At 34.4% G+C, this 17,002-nt stretch overlaps 2 protein-coding genes across 5 annotated transcripts; one reads left to right on the forward strand and one right to left on the reverse strand.

Annotated features, from left to right (window-relative positions):
- Window positions 1-206: 206 nt before the first annotated feature.
- On the reverse strand, window positions 207-4,496 carry LOC108742634 (GTP-binding protein Rhes). Of its 4 annotated transcripts, XM_025978178.1 has the most exons (5): window positions 3,860-4,496; window positions 2,954-3,148; window positions 1,990-2,182; window positions 513-675; window positions 275-423 (listed from the first exon to the last, which is right to left on the reverse strand). In XM_025978178.1, the coding sequence occupies exons 1-5, from the start codon at window positions 4,044-4,046 to the stop codon at window positions 364-366; spliced, it is 798 nt and encodes a 265-aa protein (XP_025833963.1). In that variant the 5' UTR covers window positions 4,047-4,496; the 3' UTR covers window positions 275-363. The 4 variants fall into 4 exon arrangements, with proteins under 4 accessions (XP_025833962.1, XP_025833963.1, XP_025833965.1 ...); XM_025978177.1 differs by having other exon boundaries at window positions 207-675; XM_025978180.1 differs by lacking the exons at window positions 2,954-3,148; window positions 3,860-4,496 and adding an exon at window positions 2,709-2,765.
- Window positions 4,497-4,602: 106 nt separating this feature from the next.
- LOC108742633 (3-phosphoinositide-dependent protein kinase 1) lies at window positions 4,603-8,414 on the forward strand. The gene is made up of 3 exons (XM_018477903.2): window positions 4,603-5,262; window positions 5,313-6,514; window positions 6,599-8,414. Exons 1-3 carry the CDS (start codon window positions 5,127-5,129, stop codon window positions 6,701-6,703), a joined length of 1,443 nt encoding a protein of 480 aa, XP_018333405.1. The 5' UTR covers window positions 4,603-5,126; the 3' UTR covers window positions 6,704-8,414.
- Window positions 8,415-17,002: the final 8,588 nt, after the last annotated feature.

A 17,002-nucleotide genomic window follows, 5' to 3' on the forward strand; every position in this document is an offset into this window, starting at 1 on the left:
AACGAGATGTTTATTTATATTTGAAGACATATTAAAGGCTTTAACGCTTGTTTTCGACTCGCACTACTATTCATTATTGAACAAAACTTTTGGCAAGTACTGTATGAAAAAGTATGTTTAATGAACAAGAGTCGAGAGTATAATGAGCTTTTTCTCCCTACCTACGATTTTGCCAGCGCGCATCCAAGACATTGGAAGGGGCACATTGCTAGAGAAAGTAAATGAAGTATAACATTTTTGTATTATCGTTAGGGTTATTGCAACGTACAATTGTTTTTCACACTTCTAAGTCTTAGGCCTGGACTATTAGGATTGCTGTTATTATCTGTGGTGCAGCAAGTTTTAGTTCGCATTATCATTAGGTCAGTTCTTATGCTCGGACGTCTGACATTTGGCGTTACTACTCCGCATGCATCGCTTAACCTGCGTTTAACAGACAAAGTATACTTTTTTGCATGTGAAGGGAGGGCTGATGGCGGTAACGGACACGGAGAACCAAAGTTAGCACTTACGCGTTTATGGTGATTCGGCGCCATTTCTAACGGCAAATTGGCATTGAGGAATAACTGATAAAACACTTCGTCCACTTTGTAGCTCCTTTTCGCCGAAACCTCCACAAATGTGCAACATTCTTGGCTCGAACAGTAATTCTTAGCTTCTTCGGGCGTAACAGTTCTAAAACAGGAAAACGCTAAAGTATCATGGCAGACATGTGAGAAATTGAAGTAGGGGGAATCCCTCTAGCGCCGGACACCACGTAATACCAGAGAAAACACGTCTAAACTTAAAATAGCGCTCATATTAGCATGAACAAACCCCCCCGATCATATCCGGCTTTTTTTTTTAATTTAGATTATTCTCGAGTAGGGGAAATCTTCAAAAGACACCCCCTGGAGGGAGGTAGTGTCAAATTTTTAATTACTAAAACCCCTCCTCCAGTGGGGAGATAAACCCTGAGGGTTACTCATCCCCGGGAAGAGAATGGAAGGAGAGGGTGGAGAAAGAAAAATGGTTAAGCGTGGGGGAATTGAAAGGGGAGAACCGTCGGAATAGGTGGTCCATCTCGGAAGTGAACCAAAAACTAACCCAATGGTTAATTCCATTAAATACTTTAAGTGCCCGATACAAACGACGTGGTGAAAGCCTACTGTAGTACTATGCTACCTTTGCTGCAACTGAATATGTTCAACAAGGTCTATTTAGGTTGCTGGATTTCTATTTGCTCAACTGAATCCATGGCGTAGCTTACCATACGTGGTAGGCATGTAATGAAGTCGAACAAGGAAGTTCATGGTGGTCGCAATTCTGTGAAAACTGTTTGCGATGCGCTGATGAGATCCAACAAGATCGAAATCGCGATCCGCGTCTGGCAGTTTCAACAAAACATGACCAGCATGAACTTTTATGTTCGATTTGGTTACGTGGTGCCTGTCATATATTCAGAATTCAGTTCAGCAAGGATCAACGTAAATGGACTTAGTTGAACATATTGAATTCCCCTAAATGTAGTACTGTAACTCGTAACTATCTTCAAACTGCTGAAGCCAGAAACATTTGGTCAGCGGATTTATTTTATGATTTAATAGTCACTAAGAAGGAAGTTTTGGAAATTGAACTTTGAATCTTTTGAAATTTAAACAGCGTCATTAAAAATCCGTGAATCAGAACTGAACTTATTTAAACAATAAGCAATTCCATTTTTGAATTAAAAAACAAATAGTTAAAGATGTGGAATGTTTTAGTTTTGGGGAAATGCGAAGTTAGCTCAGGATAGGAAAAAGTGGAAGTGCCAGTCTTAGGATTGGATTTCAAGGTGAAGACCTTATGATGATGATGATTATGATGTTTGAATGAAATAAAGAAACAATAAGTGCATGAGGTTTTAGCAAATGAGGTGTCGTACAGATTCATATAATAATAACGTCAAAGATCAAAATGAGTTTAAAGTATTCGAAAAACCCCGAAAAAGGGAGCACATCATAAAATCACCTCATTTCTTTATCACATTTGTTTCCTGCGATCACCATAGGTACTCGGGGTAAAATTTTCCGTCTTGCTATGCCGCCTGTGCTCGACGCTGCTGCTGCACTTAATTTTGTTTCCAAAATTTGCTCCCTTAATCTTATTGCTTCCTCAAATGTGTCACGACTGTCCATACTGAAGACTATTATAAAAATATCACCTGAAATTTAAATCATTTCTACGTATTTGCGGTAATTATAATAAATTATTATTCACAAGTAAATACGACAAAAGAAAATAATCTTAAAAAGCAGAAGATTGATTGAGGTGTTTTGAATATTATACAAACATAGTAAATTGGAAATCGAAATATGTAGGTAGATATACATATAATGCTGTGTTTGACGCTAATTGCATATTGTCCGTTAATACTCCATTATCGAACATAACCATCAGTGCATTAACTTGATAGCTCATTCTGAGCTGAACAGAATATTGGAATTTTGATTGGACACATTTAAATATTTAAGTGCATTGACATAAACATAACCATTCAATTACATTATTGTCATTCGTGGACGAGGGATATTTAGGTATTAACGATTATACAGCCACAATATCGATAACTGTTTTGAAAAAATTGAGACATAATAACTTATAAGTTCATCTTTTCTGTTTTATACAGACACTTACGCATCCTATCCAAAATTGGACAGTCAAACACTTAACAATTAGTAAATTTTTACCATTTCGATGATTTCTGTAAGAAATTGAGTAAAACCCATGACTTTTCTTTAATTCCTGTGAAATTATTCAACTGAATTCGATGAAACTTAAGGGGGACCATTTTAAGGCCATATTCCAAACATCAAATCTAGAGAATCTTCCTAATCCTTCTATGAAAATGGGCAAAAAAAGAACAATAATGCTGATGAAATCTTTAAAAGAAAATGGAACCGAATCTCTAGAACGAACTAAGAACAGACTATACCTGTAAGAAAAGATAATCTTCTCATTGCAGGAAATGGGTGATTCCCCGATGTATCCAAAATATCCAATTGGTAAATTTCTCCGCGTATACGGTAAAGCTTTCTATGAAAATCTTCTATAGTAGGCGTGTAGTTATCATCAAATTTTCCACCAAGAAACCTCTGAACCAAACAAGTTTTTCCTACCCTGGCGGATCCTTGAAAAAGACATGTAACATTTTCTTCAAGCAATAAGTTGATTCTTATAAGTACAACCTAAACTTGCATTGAATTTAAAATTATTTAAATATATACTAAAGAAATAAGAAATAACTGTATCCAATTTCAGTAAGTTTATTTAAATACTAGTTTTGCAAAGGAATCAGCATTCTTTTATCTAAAGATTAGTGATTATTCATTTTAGGTGTGCATCATCCTTATTAACTTCTAAGTAAAGGTATATTTGAAATAATAGTAGATAAAAGTCTACTTAAACAAAAACAACAAATAAAAAGCAGTTAGAAAAGTAATACTCCATAATGGTTGAAAAATCATATGTATTCCCAAATACTTGAATTTTTTCAAGTTTTGCTTCTCTTCTTTCCAATTTTTGGTGTAAAGGGATAAAAATTGTATAAATTATATACATTTAAAAGCAACAACAAAAATGAGGCATTTATTAAAAGAAAAAGAATACATTGACAATAAAATAAGCGCAACCAATAGCTATGTTGATGAACTGTAATAAAACCTTTTAAGTATAATATGCAACAAATAAATTCTACTGATTAGAATTGGTTTGTTTTGCGAATGTTCACCAACACATATCTACATCTACACATCAATACTAAATTAATATAACAAAAATAAAATAGTACAAAACACTTTCTAATTTAAAAAATTACATTAAAACACACATTTATTTTTACCTAGAACTATCAGTCTATAACAATTTTTTGATGGTGGTACTTGATCATCGCAAGAGGTCGAACTTGCAGGACTTGCTCCAGGACCGGAAGTGATTACGGAGGTTGCTTGATCTGAAGGAGAACTTGCACCTTTTCCTTTAGAATTGTTCAAAACACAAAACCAATTTGCACAGGAGCTCCAATTCATTGTGCTCCTTTTCAAAAAAATTATGCATCGTTTACATAAACTTCTGGCAAAATTGATGGAAATAATGGAAAATTCGCCACTTCATCTTCTCTTATTTCAAAAATTTAGAAAATTGAAATATTCTTTTATATAATATAAATTTAATATTAAAGGCAAAAGATTTCGCACGATTTAAATAAAATCGTCGAATTAAAATAAGTATTAAGTACAATGATATACAAAGTGTACCGACACTGATAATGTTATCATTAGATTATCTTGCTTATCCGTATGATTTTTAATAGTAAATTCTACCCTAAATAAGCTCAATAAATTATTAAGTACTGCTATTCAGCACCTAGTTTGCTACTACATTACAACCTACTGACATACAAATATGTATGCACTGATACCCCAGACCCAGACGCCAGGTGCGCTAGACATTGCCAGACGTTTTGAACAGGCGCCCTGGTTTTTCCCCCACCTTTACATTTTAAATCAATGGAATTCCCACTCAATCGGTTACGAAGGTTTCTATAACATGATACATTTCTCTATTTGAATGTGATTTGATCGCATTCTTTTAAAAAAAGAGTGAAACTGTCGAAGTGTAGAGTAGTAATCAACTAATCAAGATTATAATTGAATTGTGAGGTCGTACAGTAAATGAATCGTTAAGTTGAGGTTGATAAATATAAATTGTTTCGTGGAAAAAATACGTTACGTTGAAGTTCATTAAACTTTACCATATTGCACGTCACTATCATTCGTTATCGTTACCAAAGGAAGTGTTATTTGAACGAATTCAAACGAATTGAATGACGTTTTTACTGGTAAATGACGTAAACTGTAGATGACGTTTTCCATTTCCATTTACTTACTCAAATAATTGTAAGTGCTAAAATGGATATTGCACTTCATAACTCTTTGACACCAATTTCGTTAAGACCTTAGTTAATTCATCTTATACGAAGATATTCTGTAAATCATTGATTTCTACATTGAATTAGATAAATTGAGTCTTGTCAGTGTTAGAAAGTTAAAATGCAGTGAAAAATAACGTTTGTGTACCATATAGTTGCAGAAAAAAAAATAAGGAAGATGACACCACCACCTGCTGAAGAGACTGTGAAAAAGAGGTCTCAAGACGATTATGTGTTTGGAAAAGTTATCGGAGAAGGCAGTTTCAGCACTGTTTACTTAGCTAAGGATATTCACACAAATAAGGAATTTGCAAGTAAGATTGTGTATTTTTCTTTATTTTTAATACTCATTGGCTTTTTTCAGTTAAAGTACTAGAAAAACGTCATATTATTAAAGAAAATAAAATGGAGTATGTTATGAGAGAGAAGAAAGTCCTACAAATATTGGGAAATAGCACCTACTTTGTTAGATTGTACTGCACATTTCAGGACGGTGAACGATTATACTTTGTGTTAACATATGCCAAAAATGGTGACTTTCTTACTTTTCTCAATAAAACTAGTTCATTAATGTTAGACTGTGTAAGGCACTATGCAGCTGAGATAGTTTTAGCCTTAGAGACACTTAACACAAAAGGTATAGTGCATAGAGATCTTAAGCCAGAAAATATTTTGCTGGATGAGAATTGGCACATTTTAATAACAGATTTTGGTAGTGCAAAAATTCTTATTCCTGTAGAAGGAGAAAAGAATGAAAGTGATGAAGAAGGCTCTCAAAAAAGAAGAAACAGCTTTGTCGGAACAGCACAATATGTAAGCCCTGAAATTCTCACTGACGGTAAAGTAAGTTTTGCATCTGATCTCTGGGCTTTTGGTTGCATTCTTTATCAAATGGTAGTGGGTCTGCCACCTTTTAGAGCTGGCAGTGAGTATTTAATATTCCAGAAAATTCTCAAATTAGAATATGAATTCCCTACAGACATTGATACCACAATACAGGATTTAATAAAAAATCTTTTGATTTTAACACCAGAGAAAAGACTAGGTGCTAATGAGTCAAAAATATATACAAGTATACGACAACATCCCTTTTTTCGTGATACAAATTGGAATAATTTGGGTCCTGCCCCAAAGATTTTACCTTCTGAAGCAAGTGCACTTGGACAAAGTCAGGCAGCAATTCCTGAAAATTTGCAACCTGGATTAGATGAGAAGAAAGAGTCCATGTTACATGCAGAGATATTTGGCTCACCAATGGCGACTCCTACCAGGAAAAAGTCACAGACAAAAAATATTGCAGATTTGTCTGAAGAAGAAATCAGGAGGAGACTGGAAACTCAGAAAACAGACAGATGGCATAACTTAGTTGAAGGAAACCTTATTTTGAAACAGGGTTTGGTTGATAAGCGAAAAGGTCTGTTCCCAAGGAGGAGGATGTTTCTGCTTACATTAGGACCACATTTGTACTATGTAGATCCCACTACAATGATCCTGAAAGGAGAGATACCCTGGAGTCCTGATATTAAGACAGAAGCCAAAAATTTCAAAACATTCTTAGTACATACGGTAAGTTATTTTAAATTCAAATTTGAATAAAGGAGTATTAATAATGTATCGTGGTATATTAATTTTAATTTACTATTTTTTCAGCCTAATCGTACATACTACCTTGAAGATCCAGATGGTTATGCTTTGGAATGGTGCAAAGCAATAGAGGAATTAAAAGTTCATTATTTTCCAGAGTCAAAGACTTAGCAAAAACGTTATAGAATGAACATTTAGTCAATATTTCTATTTATTTTCGTAATTATTTATACTGTCGCCAATTTAATTAATTGATTGGCTAGAAAAATATCAATGCAAGACTTAATTAATAATGCAGTTAACTAATTTACAGTAAAACAGCATTTCAGAAGGCAGGTTCTTGTAGCTGTTTATAGAGTTGTATTTATTCGTTTAGTTAAAAGTATATGATAGCAATTATTTAAGTAAATTCGAGGTTTATAGACAACTAGCTTCTTCATTAAATGTTTGTTGATTTCATAGTTTCAAAAGTTAGGGAAATATTGGGTTAAAAAAAGAGAAATTAAAAGAAACGATTGGTATTTACTATTTAGTTTTTCAGAATAGGATTGTATTTTCTTATATATTTTACTGGTGTCGTGGTTGTTAGATATGTTAATATGTACAGTCTTTATTAGGAAACTCTTAAATCTGTGAGTAAAATAGGGGGGCGAAAAATGACGTCTAATTTGGACAAAAACAGTTGATAAATTAGGCGTCATCTTTACCCTCAATTACTGGCTGCACTTTACAATTTGGGGCACGACTCGCTAGGGGGATGCATTCATAGAAAGCTCATGGGTACAGGATCACAAAAATCGTACTTACGGTTGAATTTCCCAACTCAAGGTAGCCTAGACATGTTTGTGGAGCTAAGCCTATTATAGTACTTTACTCATGCGCTCTCTAATGAGGGGTCGCTGCCCCAAATGCTAAAGTCCTGCCCAATTATACATGTTAACCAAAAGATCAAGTAGAAGTAAATAAACAAAGTGGCCTTTCTACGGTATGACTTGAAATTAATAATTATTTAAATAATATACAATGTGTAGAATGAAAACCACTACAGGGACAGAAAGTGTTTATTTAAAAAAAAAAACAGACACTGATATTTCACCTTTAGGTGTAAGGTAAAATTAAAGGTAAACTCAAACCCTTCAGTTTGCTTTGATTCTGCACATTTTAGAAAAAGGGAAGAAATGAAAATTGTTTCTACTCTGCATTCTAACTTCGACATTTATTTATATTCTACACTTAATTGTAATGTTTACCTCCTTTTTGATTGTTTTCCTATTTATTTTTTTTGTTTGCCTTATTACAATTGCCTGGTGTAAGTAAAAATTATTTCAATTTGTAGTTTAACTAAGACAAAAGGCTATTGTCAGGTAAACTCTTGGTGTAAGTTATCCCTGTAGATTGTGCCCAATATTAGCTGTTCATATAAATTTTTTTTCCAGTAAACTGCAAAATTTTCAATTAAAAAAAATATCTTATTTTAATTCAGAAAATAAAAGGGTTTACAGGTCTAGTGACTAAGTGAGGAAAATTTGATTTTATGCATATGTTAATATTAGCTTAGCTTGGGGTAAATTGGCCATAACTGGCAGTAGTCTTTGACGTAAATAATTTTCTAAATTAATTTAGAAAATGTTGCGGAATCGCTATTTACAAGAATCAATGAAAGACTTCTGTGATATGTTTGTATTTTCGATGTTATTTGCTCTTAATTCCAATTGAACAGTCGATTGTAAACAAATTCTTTACTCGTTAACAATTAACAACTAATACAGTAAATGGGATTATATTTTCACGTTGTAATCATGTGTTAATTTGAAAATTGTAAAAATTCTGTACAAATGTACTTCACTGTAGCCTAAACAGTAAATAAATAGAAATGACTTTACTTTGTGTTGTACCTATTGTATGTTATTTTATTTGAAGCAGAGAAATTACATAAATAACTAAAGTTGTACAAAATCAGTTTTTAAAAAGTTTGCCCACCAAAAATTTCGAAATATATAGGTAATTTCACAGTTGTGTTGGTACTGTGATGTAACCATCTATATGTAACTAAAATACGTGTGGCAACAAAATGGCGAGTACTGATTGCTGTCGTTCGTTTGAATAATGAGTGTTTTTATGAACAGTCGGTAATGGTTTGACAATTAATTGTGTGTTATGTTTTTACAAGAACAGTTTTGCGTTGATGCTGACTTTATTATGAGTGAGGTAAGTTTTTGTATCATGATACACCACTAACCTACGTATTTATGTATCCCCCGCCCACTCAGCTGTTAATACACATGATAATGTTGTGGAAGGTATTTCTGTGAGAATTTGCTTTAAAAAAAAAATTATTTTGAAAGTACCGAAAATTTTCCGAGCCGTTGCTGCTCTTGATTCTATTTTGAGTTGGCACTGTCTGCATTTTGTGTCACAGACTAGCATTTTCAATCCAGGTGTATCCATGAATTTGTTTTAGTTTCGTTGTTTATGTTTAAATCATAATAAGTGACATCATAGTATATTTTAAGAAACGATACAATTCTTTTTGTTACAATAATTATGTTAAATGTAAACGATTTCAATATCGTGTTAACCAGTGGAGTCGCTGCAGATAGTTAAAATTACCGTTCTCTAATTTACTGTTCGTGATGCAGCCGGCGTTATATTGGTTCAACAAAATCTATTGTTTTCATCCATTAGTTTATTTAAAACACTTTATTTGCGGTTGATATGTATAAATACCTTAGGTCTTAGGTATACCGATTGAATATTTATTATTAGATAAAATATTATGTTTTTTTAATGGTTATTGTTTTACGTAATTGCATAGCTATTTTACGTATATATATACCTACATTTTATTATAGGTATATCTGGTTGATACTTAATAAATTCGCTTAAATGTAATATTTTCTCGTAATTTTATAAAACATACTCATGAAGCACACTCAAGAACTACTGCCGGTACCCTCAGTTATACGAGGTGCCTTCATGAAGTAGGTAGATACCTAATGACCGATCCCGTTAAGCACACAATTAGTTAAAAGCTAAAATTAGAACATTCAGTTGTATAATTATCATCATGAACATTTTATTTTCATTGTTTTCTTGAATTGTGTTAAGTAACATCGGTTAATTCTTCAAAAATTAAGATGACTCCATGGATTCGATACGGTATTTGCTAATCATTGCATCAAGCATATTGTTTTCACCTTAAGTTTGTGGTCAAGTGATCTGTAGGAACTCTCAGAATGTCACCTGTAGGAATTTTCTTACTTATTGTGGGTTTCAATAAAGTTTCACAATGCCCTTCCCAATAAAAGATATTAACTTGTCAAACTAAACCCATGGATTTACTGATCAGCTGGTAGCCGCTGTTTAATGGCAAGGTCTATGACGAGCTAACTAGAGCAAACGGGTTGGAAACCTAAATCCACTTTCAACAAAAATCTTAAAAAAAGTTTTTGGGTGTTTCATTCCCACCAGCTACTAATGTTGGTGGTCGGGCAGTCTCTCCAAACTACGTCAGAGGGTAGGCAAGAAGGTCCTCTGCAGAGTCTTTTTAGGAATCGTGGGAATGGGAGCGTGGTGGATGGGGTGAGAAATATGAGACTGATGGAATGAAGACAGAAGAGAGTGAAAGATTATCTGTGAAATAATACCGCTTCAGCATTTGCCTAATTGATCCAAGGAAACCACAGAAAAACTTGTATTAGGGCAGACTGACCTGGAATCGAACCGGTGACCTCCCGAATGCTTTATGTTCTCTTGGTTGTACAAACAAAGAGCAGCGATGGGTTGGGCCGCCCTTTACGAAAAGAAATATCTTTTGTGCTCTCGATCGGTTAATTTGGAAATTCGAAAGCGATTATTAAAGGTGCATGTTTGGAGTAAATCTCTGTGTGGGAGTTAAACGTGGATGATTGACGCTGCGGAAAAGAAAAGGCTAGAAGCACTGGGTTGTTAAAGATACCGTCGATAGAAAAGGTTAGAAACGAGGAGGTACTAGAAAGGGTAGGAGAACAGAAATCGTTTTGTAGATGCGTGTCCAACCTGTCTTTGGACTGAAAACCTTATAATTAGAGGTGAAAATTGGAGTTAAGAAGGGTGGAGGCAGATCTAGACTAGACTACTCTTCGCAAACAGTTAAATATATAGGTTTCTTGAGCTTTTGCAAAGTGTGAAGATTGACTCAAGATTAGTTGAGGTGCGTGTCCAGCCAGTCCTTTTGCTGAAAACCTTGTGATTAGAAGCAGAAATAAGAGTAAAGATGATGGAGGAAGATTTAGACTAGATTACTGTTATCAAACAGGTAATGATCTAGGCTGCTCGAGCTTGAGCAGTGTGAAAATTGACTCAAGATAGGAAGAAGTGAAGGTGCGTGTCCAGCCAGTGCTTGGTCTGAAAACCTTGTGATTAGAAGCAGAAATAAGAGTTAAGAAGGTCGAGGAAGATCTAGACTAGATTACCTTTTGCAAATAGTTAAACTTTGTAATGAGTAGCAGAAGCAGAACTTAAGAAGGGTGGAGGAAGATCTAGACTAGATTACTGTTCGTAAATAGTTAAGGGTTTAGGTTGCTCGAGCTTTCGCAAAGTGTGAAGATTAACTCAAAATATGAAGAAGTGAAGGAGCGTGTTCAATCAGTCTTTCGGTTGAAAATCTAGTGATAGATGCAGCAACAGGAGTTAAGAAGAGTTGAGGTAGTTTCAGACTAGATTACTGTTCGCAAACAGTTAACGATCTAACCTGTTCGAGCTTTCGCAAAGTGTGAAGATTGACTCAACATAGGAAGAAGTGAAGGAACCTGTCCAATAAGTCTTTGGGTTGAAAACGTTGTGATACATGCAGAAACAGCGGTTAAGAAGGGTTGAGGTAGATCTAGGCTAGATGACTATTAGAAAACAGTTAAAGGTCTAGGCTGCTCGAGCTTTCGTAAAGTGTGAAGATTGACTCAAGATAGGAAGAAGTGGAGGTGCGTGTCCAACCAGTCTTTGGGTTGAAAACTTTGTGATTAGAAGTAGAAATATGAGTAAGGTGTAGGTTGCTCGGGCTTTCGCAAAGTATGAAGATTGACTCAAGATATGAAGAAGTGGAGGTGCGTGTTCAATCAGTCTTTGGGTTGAAAACTTCGTGATTAGAAGTAGAAATATGAGTAAGGTGTAGGTTGCTCGGGCTTTCGCAAAGTATGAAGATTGGCTTAAGAGAGGAAGAAGTGGGTGTGTGTGCTCAACCGGGCTGAAAACTTTGTAATGAGTAGCAGAGGCAGGAGTTAAGAAGGGTGGAAGTAGATCTAGACTGGATTAATGTTCGCAAGTAGTTAAAGATCTAGGCTATTCGAGTTTTCGTGAAGCGTAAATGTAGATTCAATATAGAAAGAAGTAGTGGTCCTACCAGTCTTCGGGCTTAAAACCTTGTGATGATGATGATGAAGTGTACTCACGTGTCGATTGCGTAGATATTTTTGCTGTGGATTCAGTTTGAAAAGTCGATATCCTTAAATGAAAATGAGTTTGTCCAACGTTATGGAAACTTACAATTACCCAGTTGCAAATTTTCTACCGTTGGCTTTAGTTACGTTTATCCGTTTATAAACGCATCCCAGTTTTTAGTATGTTTGTTTGGTAAGTGTTATTACATAAACTAGTGCTATTTTTGATATAACTTTACGGAACCCATTAGTAATTTACTTCTTTATTATTTGTTTGTTGCTTTCTGTTTTGTCCCCAATGTTGGTCTCAAAACAATTGGAACTAATTAGCGGCAGTAAAGTTTGGCTCAATAAATAAAGTCAGATAAAGGTGTCCTCTCAACGAAAAGACCATTAATTTTCAAAAACTGGATTTGGCATTATGCGAAACACAAATTATACTTAAGTACTAAATTGCGCGCGCATGTCTCGCTTACACATGCGTCATTCGTATAACTCTTGTTGGTTTGGCGAGCGTCGGGCGCTGCCGCCGGGACGGCGAGCGTATCGTTCGGCCGTCGTGACGGACGTCCGTTAGTAGCTCGCCGGTAGCGCCTCGACGCCAGGCGTCTGTTTCGCGGCCCAGACATGTGACGCGAACTCAAGATGCAGCAGCAACAGCAGCATCTGGAGACAGGCAGCAGGCACGCATAGCCGCCCGTCGGGATTACCGAACCATGCCCGTTAGCACGGGTGAACCTCGCGCAAAGCGCTGCAAACATTGCGACGGTAAAAACATGGCAACAGTGGCGATTAACTGCGTTACGTTGCGTGACATTTTGATCGCTTACCTCCTTAACTAATCGGAATGACAACCACCGGCGCTGTCACCCCGCTGCTAGACCTGCGAGAGATTGGCCTAGGTGGTTGCGAGTACGGTTGCTGGTCTGCGCGCGCAGCTCTGAGTCGCGCGACGTTCATCGTGCACCCGAGTTTGATCACGTTTTGTGCTTGCAGTGTTGCCGATTAACGGATAAATAACGCAACAACTGAAGGAATTACGCGAAATGCTTTCAAGGGTGGAAATTAGTATATATCGTGATTTTCCTTACATTCGGATATAAGTCAACCAATTTCTAGTGAGTATATTATCGGTATACGAAGTTCTTAAAACTAGATTAAGTTAAATTTGATTATTGTAGATAAATAAAGCGAAAAATTTTTAAATTATTTAAAACTTTTTTAATTTTTTATATGAGTACCAAGTCGTTTCCATGATTGTGGTTTAGGTATTGTCATAGATAAAAGATAAAGTTTATTACGATAAGCGCCTTTTAGGCAAAGAATTCCATGAATGTAAGGATTGTTAATAATAGGATTTATAATAATGTATTTTTGTTCTGAAATTCTGAACATTGGTATTTTATTTACCGTGTTGAAAAAAAACTTTTCGGTTCAATGTCTATAGGAAATCGCGGCAGATATGATAGAGCTGACTCTAATTGAATAATAGCACATCATTTAGTATAATCTGTAGATAAAGTAATTAAGTAATTGTAAATGACAATTTTATAAACTTATCGGATTAAGCAGTACTCAGAGCGTTCGTGATGAGAGCCAGCATGCCGTTTTCGTGACTGTCAAGGTATATTTTTCAGCTTTCTATTAACGTTCGTGTTTTGTGAAGTTGCAAACTAACTAACCAACCAACCAAACAAACCTTTGATGCAAGTTGACCCTTTGTGAAAATCGTTTGTAGTATAAGTAAATGCAATAATTACAGTTTTCCATTTTTGTTAAGATGTCTAATATAAGTTTTGGTGTGTTTTTTTTTAAATCGCATGTTTTGTCAAGTACTAATTGTAAAATCTCATTGTTTTTTTAATCGATTCTCGACCTTTTTTGCTAATGGACATTCCAGTAGCCTTAGCAAATCATCTAGGATTGATTATATTATTTTAGATATATGTGTAGGTATTGTTCAGCAATTTTTTTTAATACAGCAGAACCTCGATAAGATAAAGACCAAGAGAAACGTAAAACAATTTGAGTTATTGAGGTTTTTACTTACTAAGGGTTTAAGTTTAAGCTTTAAAATTATGGATTTCCAGTGACTTAGCAAACTCTTCTGCTTTTTCCTTTAGTATAGGTCCACTAACACTAATGTTTTTATTTCTACACTGTCTGAACCATGTAAACAAGCATTTTGTAAATTAGGAAATTCAGGAATTCTTCGTCTTTTACATAGAAGACTTTCTCCCGATTCAAACCACCTTTCACTGCTTACTGAGGTGCGATGCCCAAATTATTCGTTTTAGAGGGTTTTTATTTTAAGTAATAGAAGTTTTGGGCTCCGAGGGGAAGGGAACACAAAATTGTATGAATTTAGAGAGGTTATTACGTTATCGAGGTTTATGTTACCAAGGTTCTACTGTAGAGTGAAAAATATAGTTGTTATATGAAATTTTGGCGTTTCAGTTTTTTTGATGTTTAGGGAATGCCTGACACATTTATTACAAAACGTAAAATAATTATTTATTTTTAAGTAGAAATTTTTGTTGTTAAAGGGAATTTAATTACCTTTCCAACAACAACTTTCTGCTGTTAAGGTTTTGATCGAATTATAAACCGTCTATTACTTAGTAAAGTGAATTACTAGATCTGGTAACGTTGAACATTCGTTTGGGTGTCTAACAATATTTAACTAGATTTTAAATTAAATTAAAATGTATTAGTACCTAATTAGCTTGTAAAATAATATTCACCTTTGGACTTGGTTCCAAACAATCCTTTTCGATTTTATGCCAGAATTGACGTTCGGGGTGTGGGAATTTTAGGTCTAGATACTGTTTGACCTGGTGGTTTAATAATTCATTATTTCGAGTTATGTTCTTGTGTAATACCAGTATCTGAACTGAATTTCAAAATTAAGTTTTTTCATTCTTCAGACGTTACTTGGATCCTTAATTGAAAACACTACACCTTTTTCTATTACTTTACCTTGACAACTTCCTTTGATACAGCATTGTCCGATTTATTGTACAAGCGGAGATAGGTAGCTGGTTAGTAACATAGGTGTGTATATATGCATATGTACGTTTTATATACGTATGTATAATGCGGATGATACGGAATGTCTGCCGGATATTAATAGCTATCCTAAGATAGCGTTAGCCGAGAGCCTTGGATAGCGTACCGTTTGATTCCCGTTTCGGCTTCAAAAAGATCTTTTACTGACTTGATGTATAAAGAGCTGTGAACCACCATGCATTCACGTACGGTATTGGAAAAGGACGATTTGATGGGATTTGATATAGGTACATGCGATGTCCAAAAGGTGAAGGTGTATTGAAAATCTCTTCCTTAATAATATATCGAATGTTATATCCGATACACACAAAGCGAGAATAAGTAATGGTGAAAATTCAGAAGCAAATTCATGAAAAAGTATTTCGAATACGGTTCTAAAATTAGTCCTTTCTGTTACAAGTAGATGACGTTTTGAACTTGGAAGAGTTTTCGGAAAAGTGACCATGCAAACTTGTATTATACCAAGAAATTAACAAAAAACGCCACCAACCAGGGTGAGAATGACGATAAACCACCTCCCATAAGTATATTTATTACTTTTCGGGGTTTACTGGAGTTTAATCCTTAAAAATCGATTTTGTTTAATACCTCCATTACAATAATTTAATGGGTACCAAAATCGAGTGTTAACAAAAACCGCCATCTACGCAGAATATTTCAAAATTAAATAACTTTTGGTAATATAGTGAAATGCGTACCTGTCAATAGATGGCAGCAGCAAGATGATATCCAAAGTGAATAAAATCAATCTTCCTAACAATGTATTTATATATATTTTATCGAATTAAATATGAATAAAAGTATGTAGGCACGTTATGTTCGTATTATAAGAGTTGATACGTACAATTTTTCTTCATTTTATTAGTGGAACATGTTTTTGTCTTAACCCTTGCAGGTTACCCCAAGAGATACCTCCACCGAAATAAATAACAGTATTATTATTAATGTTACCAATATAGGTAGTATTAAATTTATATGACAAATTGCCATCTGACAGTATTTCTGATGACGATTCAGTAGGCGTCTATCTAATTGATGGGCTTTGTCGCATATCTAATCCAGACGTTTTGGTATTTATCAAAATCTAAGTGGCAAAAAATTGGCAGGCTTTATATCATCGATGCTTTAGTCCTCACCTCATTGATGTTTTCGTTCTTTTGCAATAAAAATAAATTGTGAGTGAAATAAGTACATAAGTAAACAATATTCTCGTCATCAAACATTATGCACCCTTTAAAATTAAATTCGAGTTGTTGAAAGTTCTTAATAAGCATATCATACAATAAATAATTAAAATGTTAAGTCCTACTTGTTTTCGATATTGGTGCTTTTTAAAAAAATTATTTGCCTAATAAGTTTGATATCACGGAGTTAGAATAAGTATAATTTACCATTTGGATGGTTATCGTTTTAAATAAAGTGCCTTTTTTAATATTTGGTTCAGTAATAAAAATAGGAGTGTTTTGGCACAAAATGAATTTAATATTTTTATCTGTTGCTGACTCACATAATTTTGTTTTCTCTTTTTATATCCCAAACGATCATTAGTGCTTATAAATAGATATCTCAGATTTAGTAATAATTATTAAGACTTGGTTGAATTGGATTCCTAAAATTATTTTGTGCTTCTTAGTAAAAGTAAATGTAGGTTCGATACTTACGAAAATTTTTTAAAGTGTGTATACTTTTAGTAATAAATTTTTGTGTAAAATAAGTCTATTATATTTAATAATAAAATATAAATGGTATGAAAGTTGTATTAATGGTAGTACAAAGATGACCATAGTTTTCCGATGAACTCAGACCCATTTGTCATACTGAAAGTTGTTAGAGTAGGCAATGGTCTAAGGGGTACTTATTATGATTTAATCAGTGTTACAATTCGTAATTGTCACTTTCAATGTAATTCCAATCAGAAGGACTACGTAATATATCGACTCTAATGATTTTTTCATGAAAACGAGTGTGCTCTCCCTTAACACCTTCT

This window comes from Agrilus planipennis, unplaced genomic scaffold, assembly GCF_000699045.2.
Source record: "Agrilus planipennis isolate EAB-ADULT unplaced genomic scaffold, Apla_2.0 scaffold335, whole genome shotgun sequence".
NCBI lineage: Eukaryota > Metazoa > Arthropoda > Insecta > Coleoptera > Buprestidae > Agrilus > Agrilus planipennis.

What these genes read in the sequence shown, in the direction of transcription:
- LOC108742633 (XM_018477903.2), top strand. Translation starts at nt 5,127, where the DNA reads ATGACACCACCACCTGCTGAAGAGACTGTGAAAAAGAGGTCTCAAGAC. An exon ending in CACAAATAAGGAATTTGCAA is followed by an intron (nt 5,263 to 5,312) that starts GTAAGATTGTGT and finishes GGCTTTTTTCAG; the next exon opens with TTAAAGTACTAGAAAAACGT. An exon ending in AAACATTCTTAGTACATACG is followed by an intron (nt 6,515 to 6,598) that starts GTAAGTTATTTT and finishes CTATTTTTTCAG; the next exon opens with CCTAATCGTACATACTACCT.
- LOC108742634 (XM_025978177.1), bottom strand. Translation starts at nt 4,046, where the DNA reads ATGAATTGGAGCTCCTGTGCAAATTGGTTTTGTGTTTTGAACAATTCT. An exon ending in AAGATTATCTTTTCTTACAG is followed by an intron (nt 2,183 to 2,953) that starts GTATAGTCTGTT and finishes TTTAAATTTCAG; the next exon opens with GTGATATTTTTATAATAGTC. An exon ending in AAATGTGATAAAGAAATGAG is followed by an intron (nt 676 to 1,989) that starts GTGATTTTATGA and finishes TTCCTGTTTTAG; the next exon opens with AACTGTTACGCCCGAAGAAG.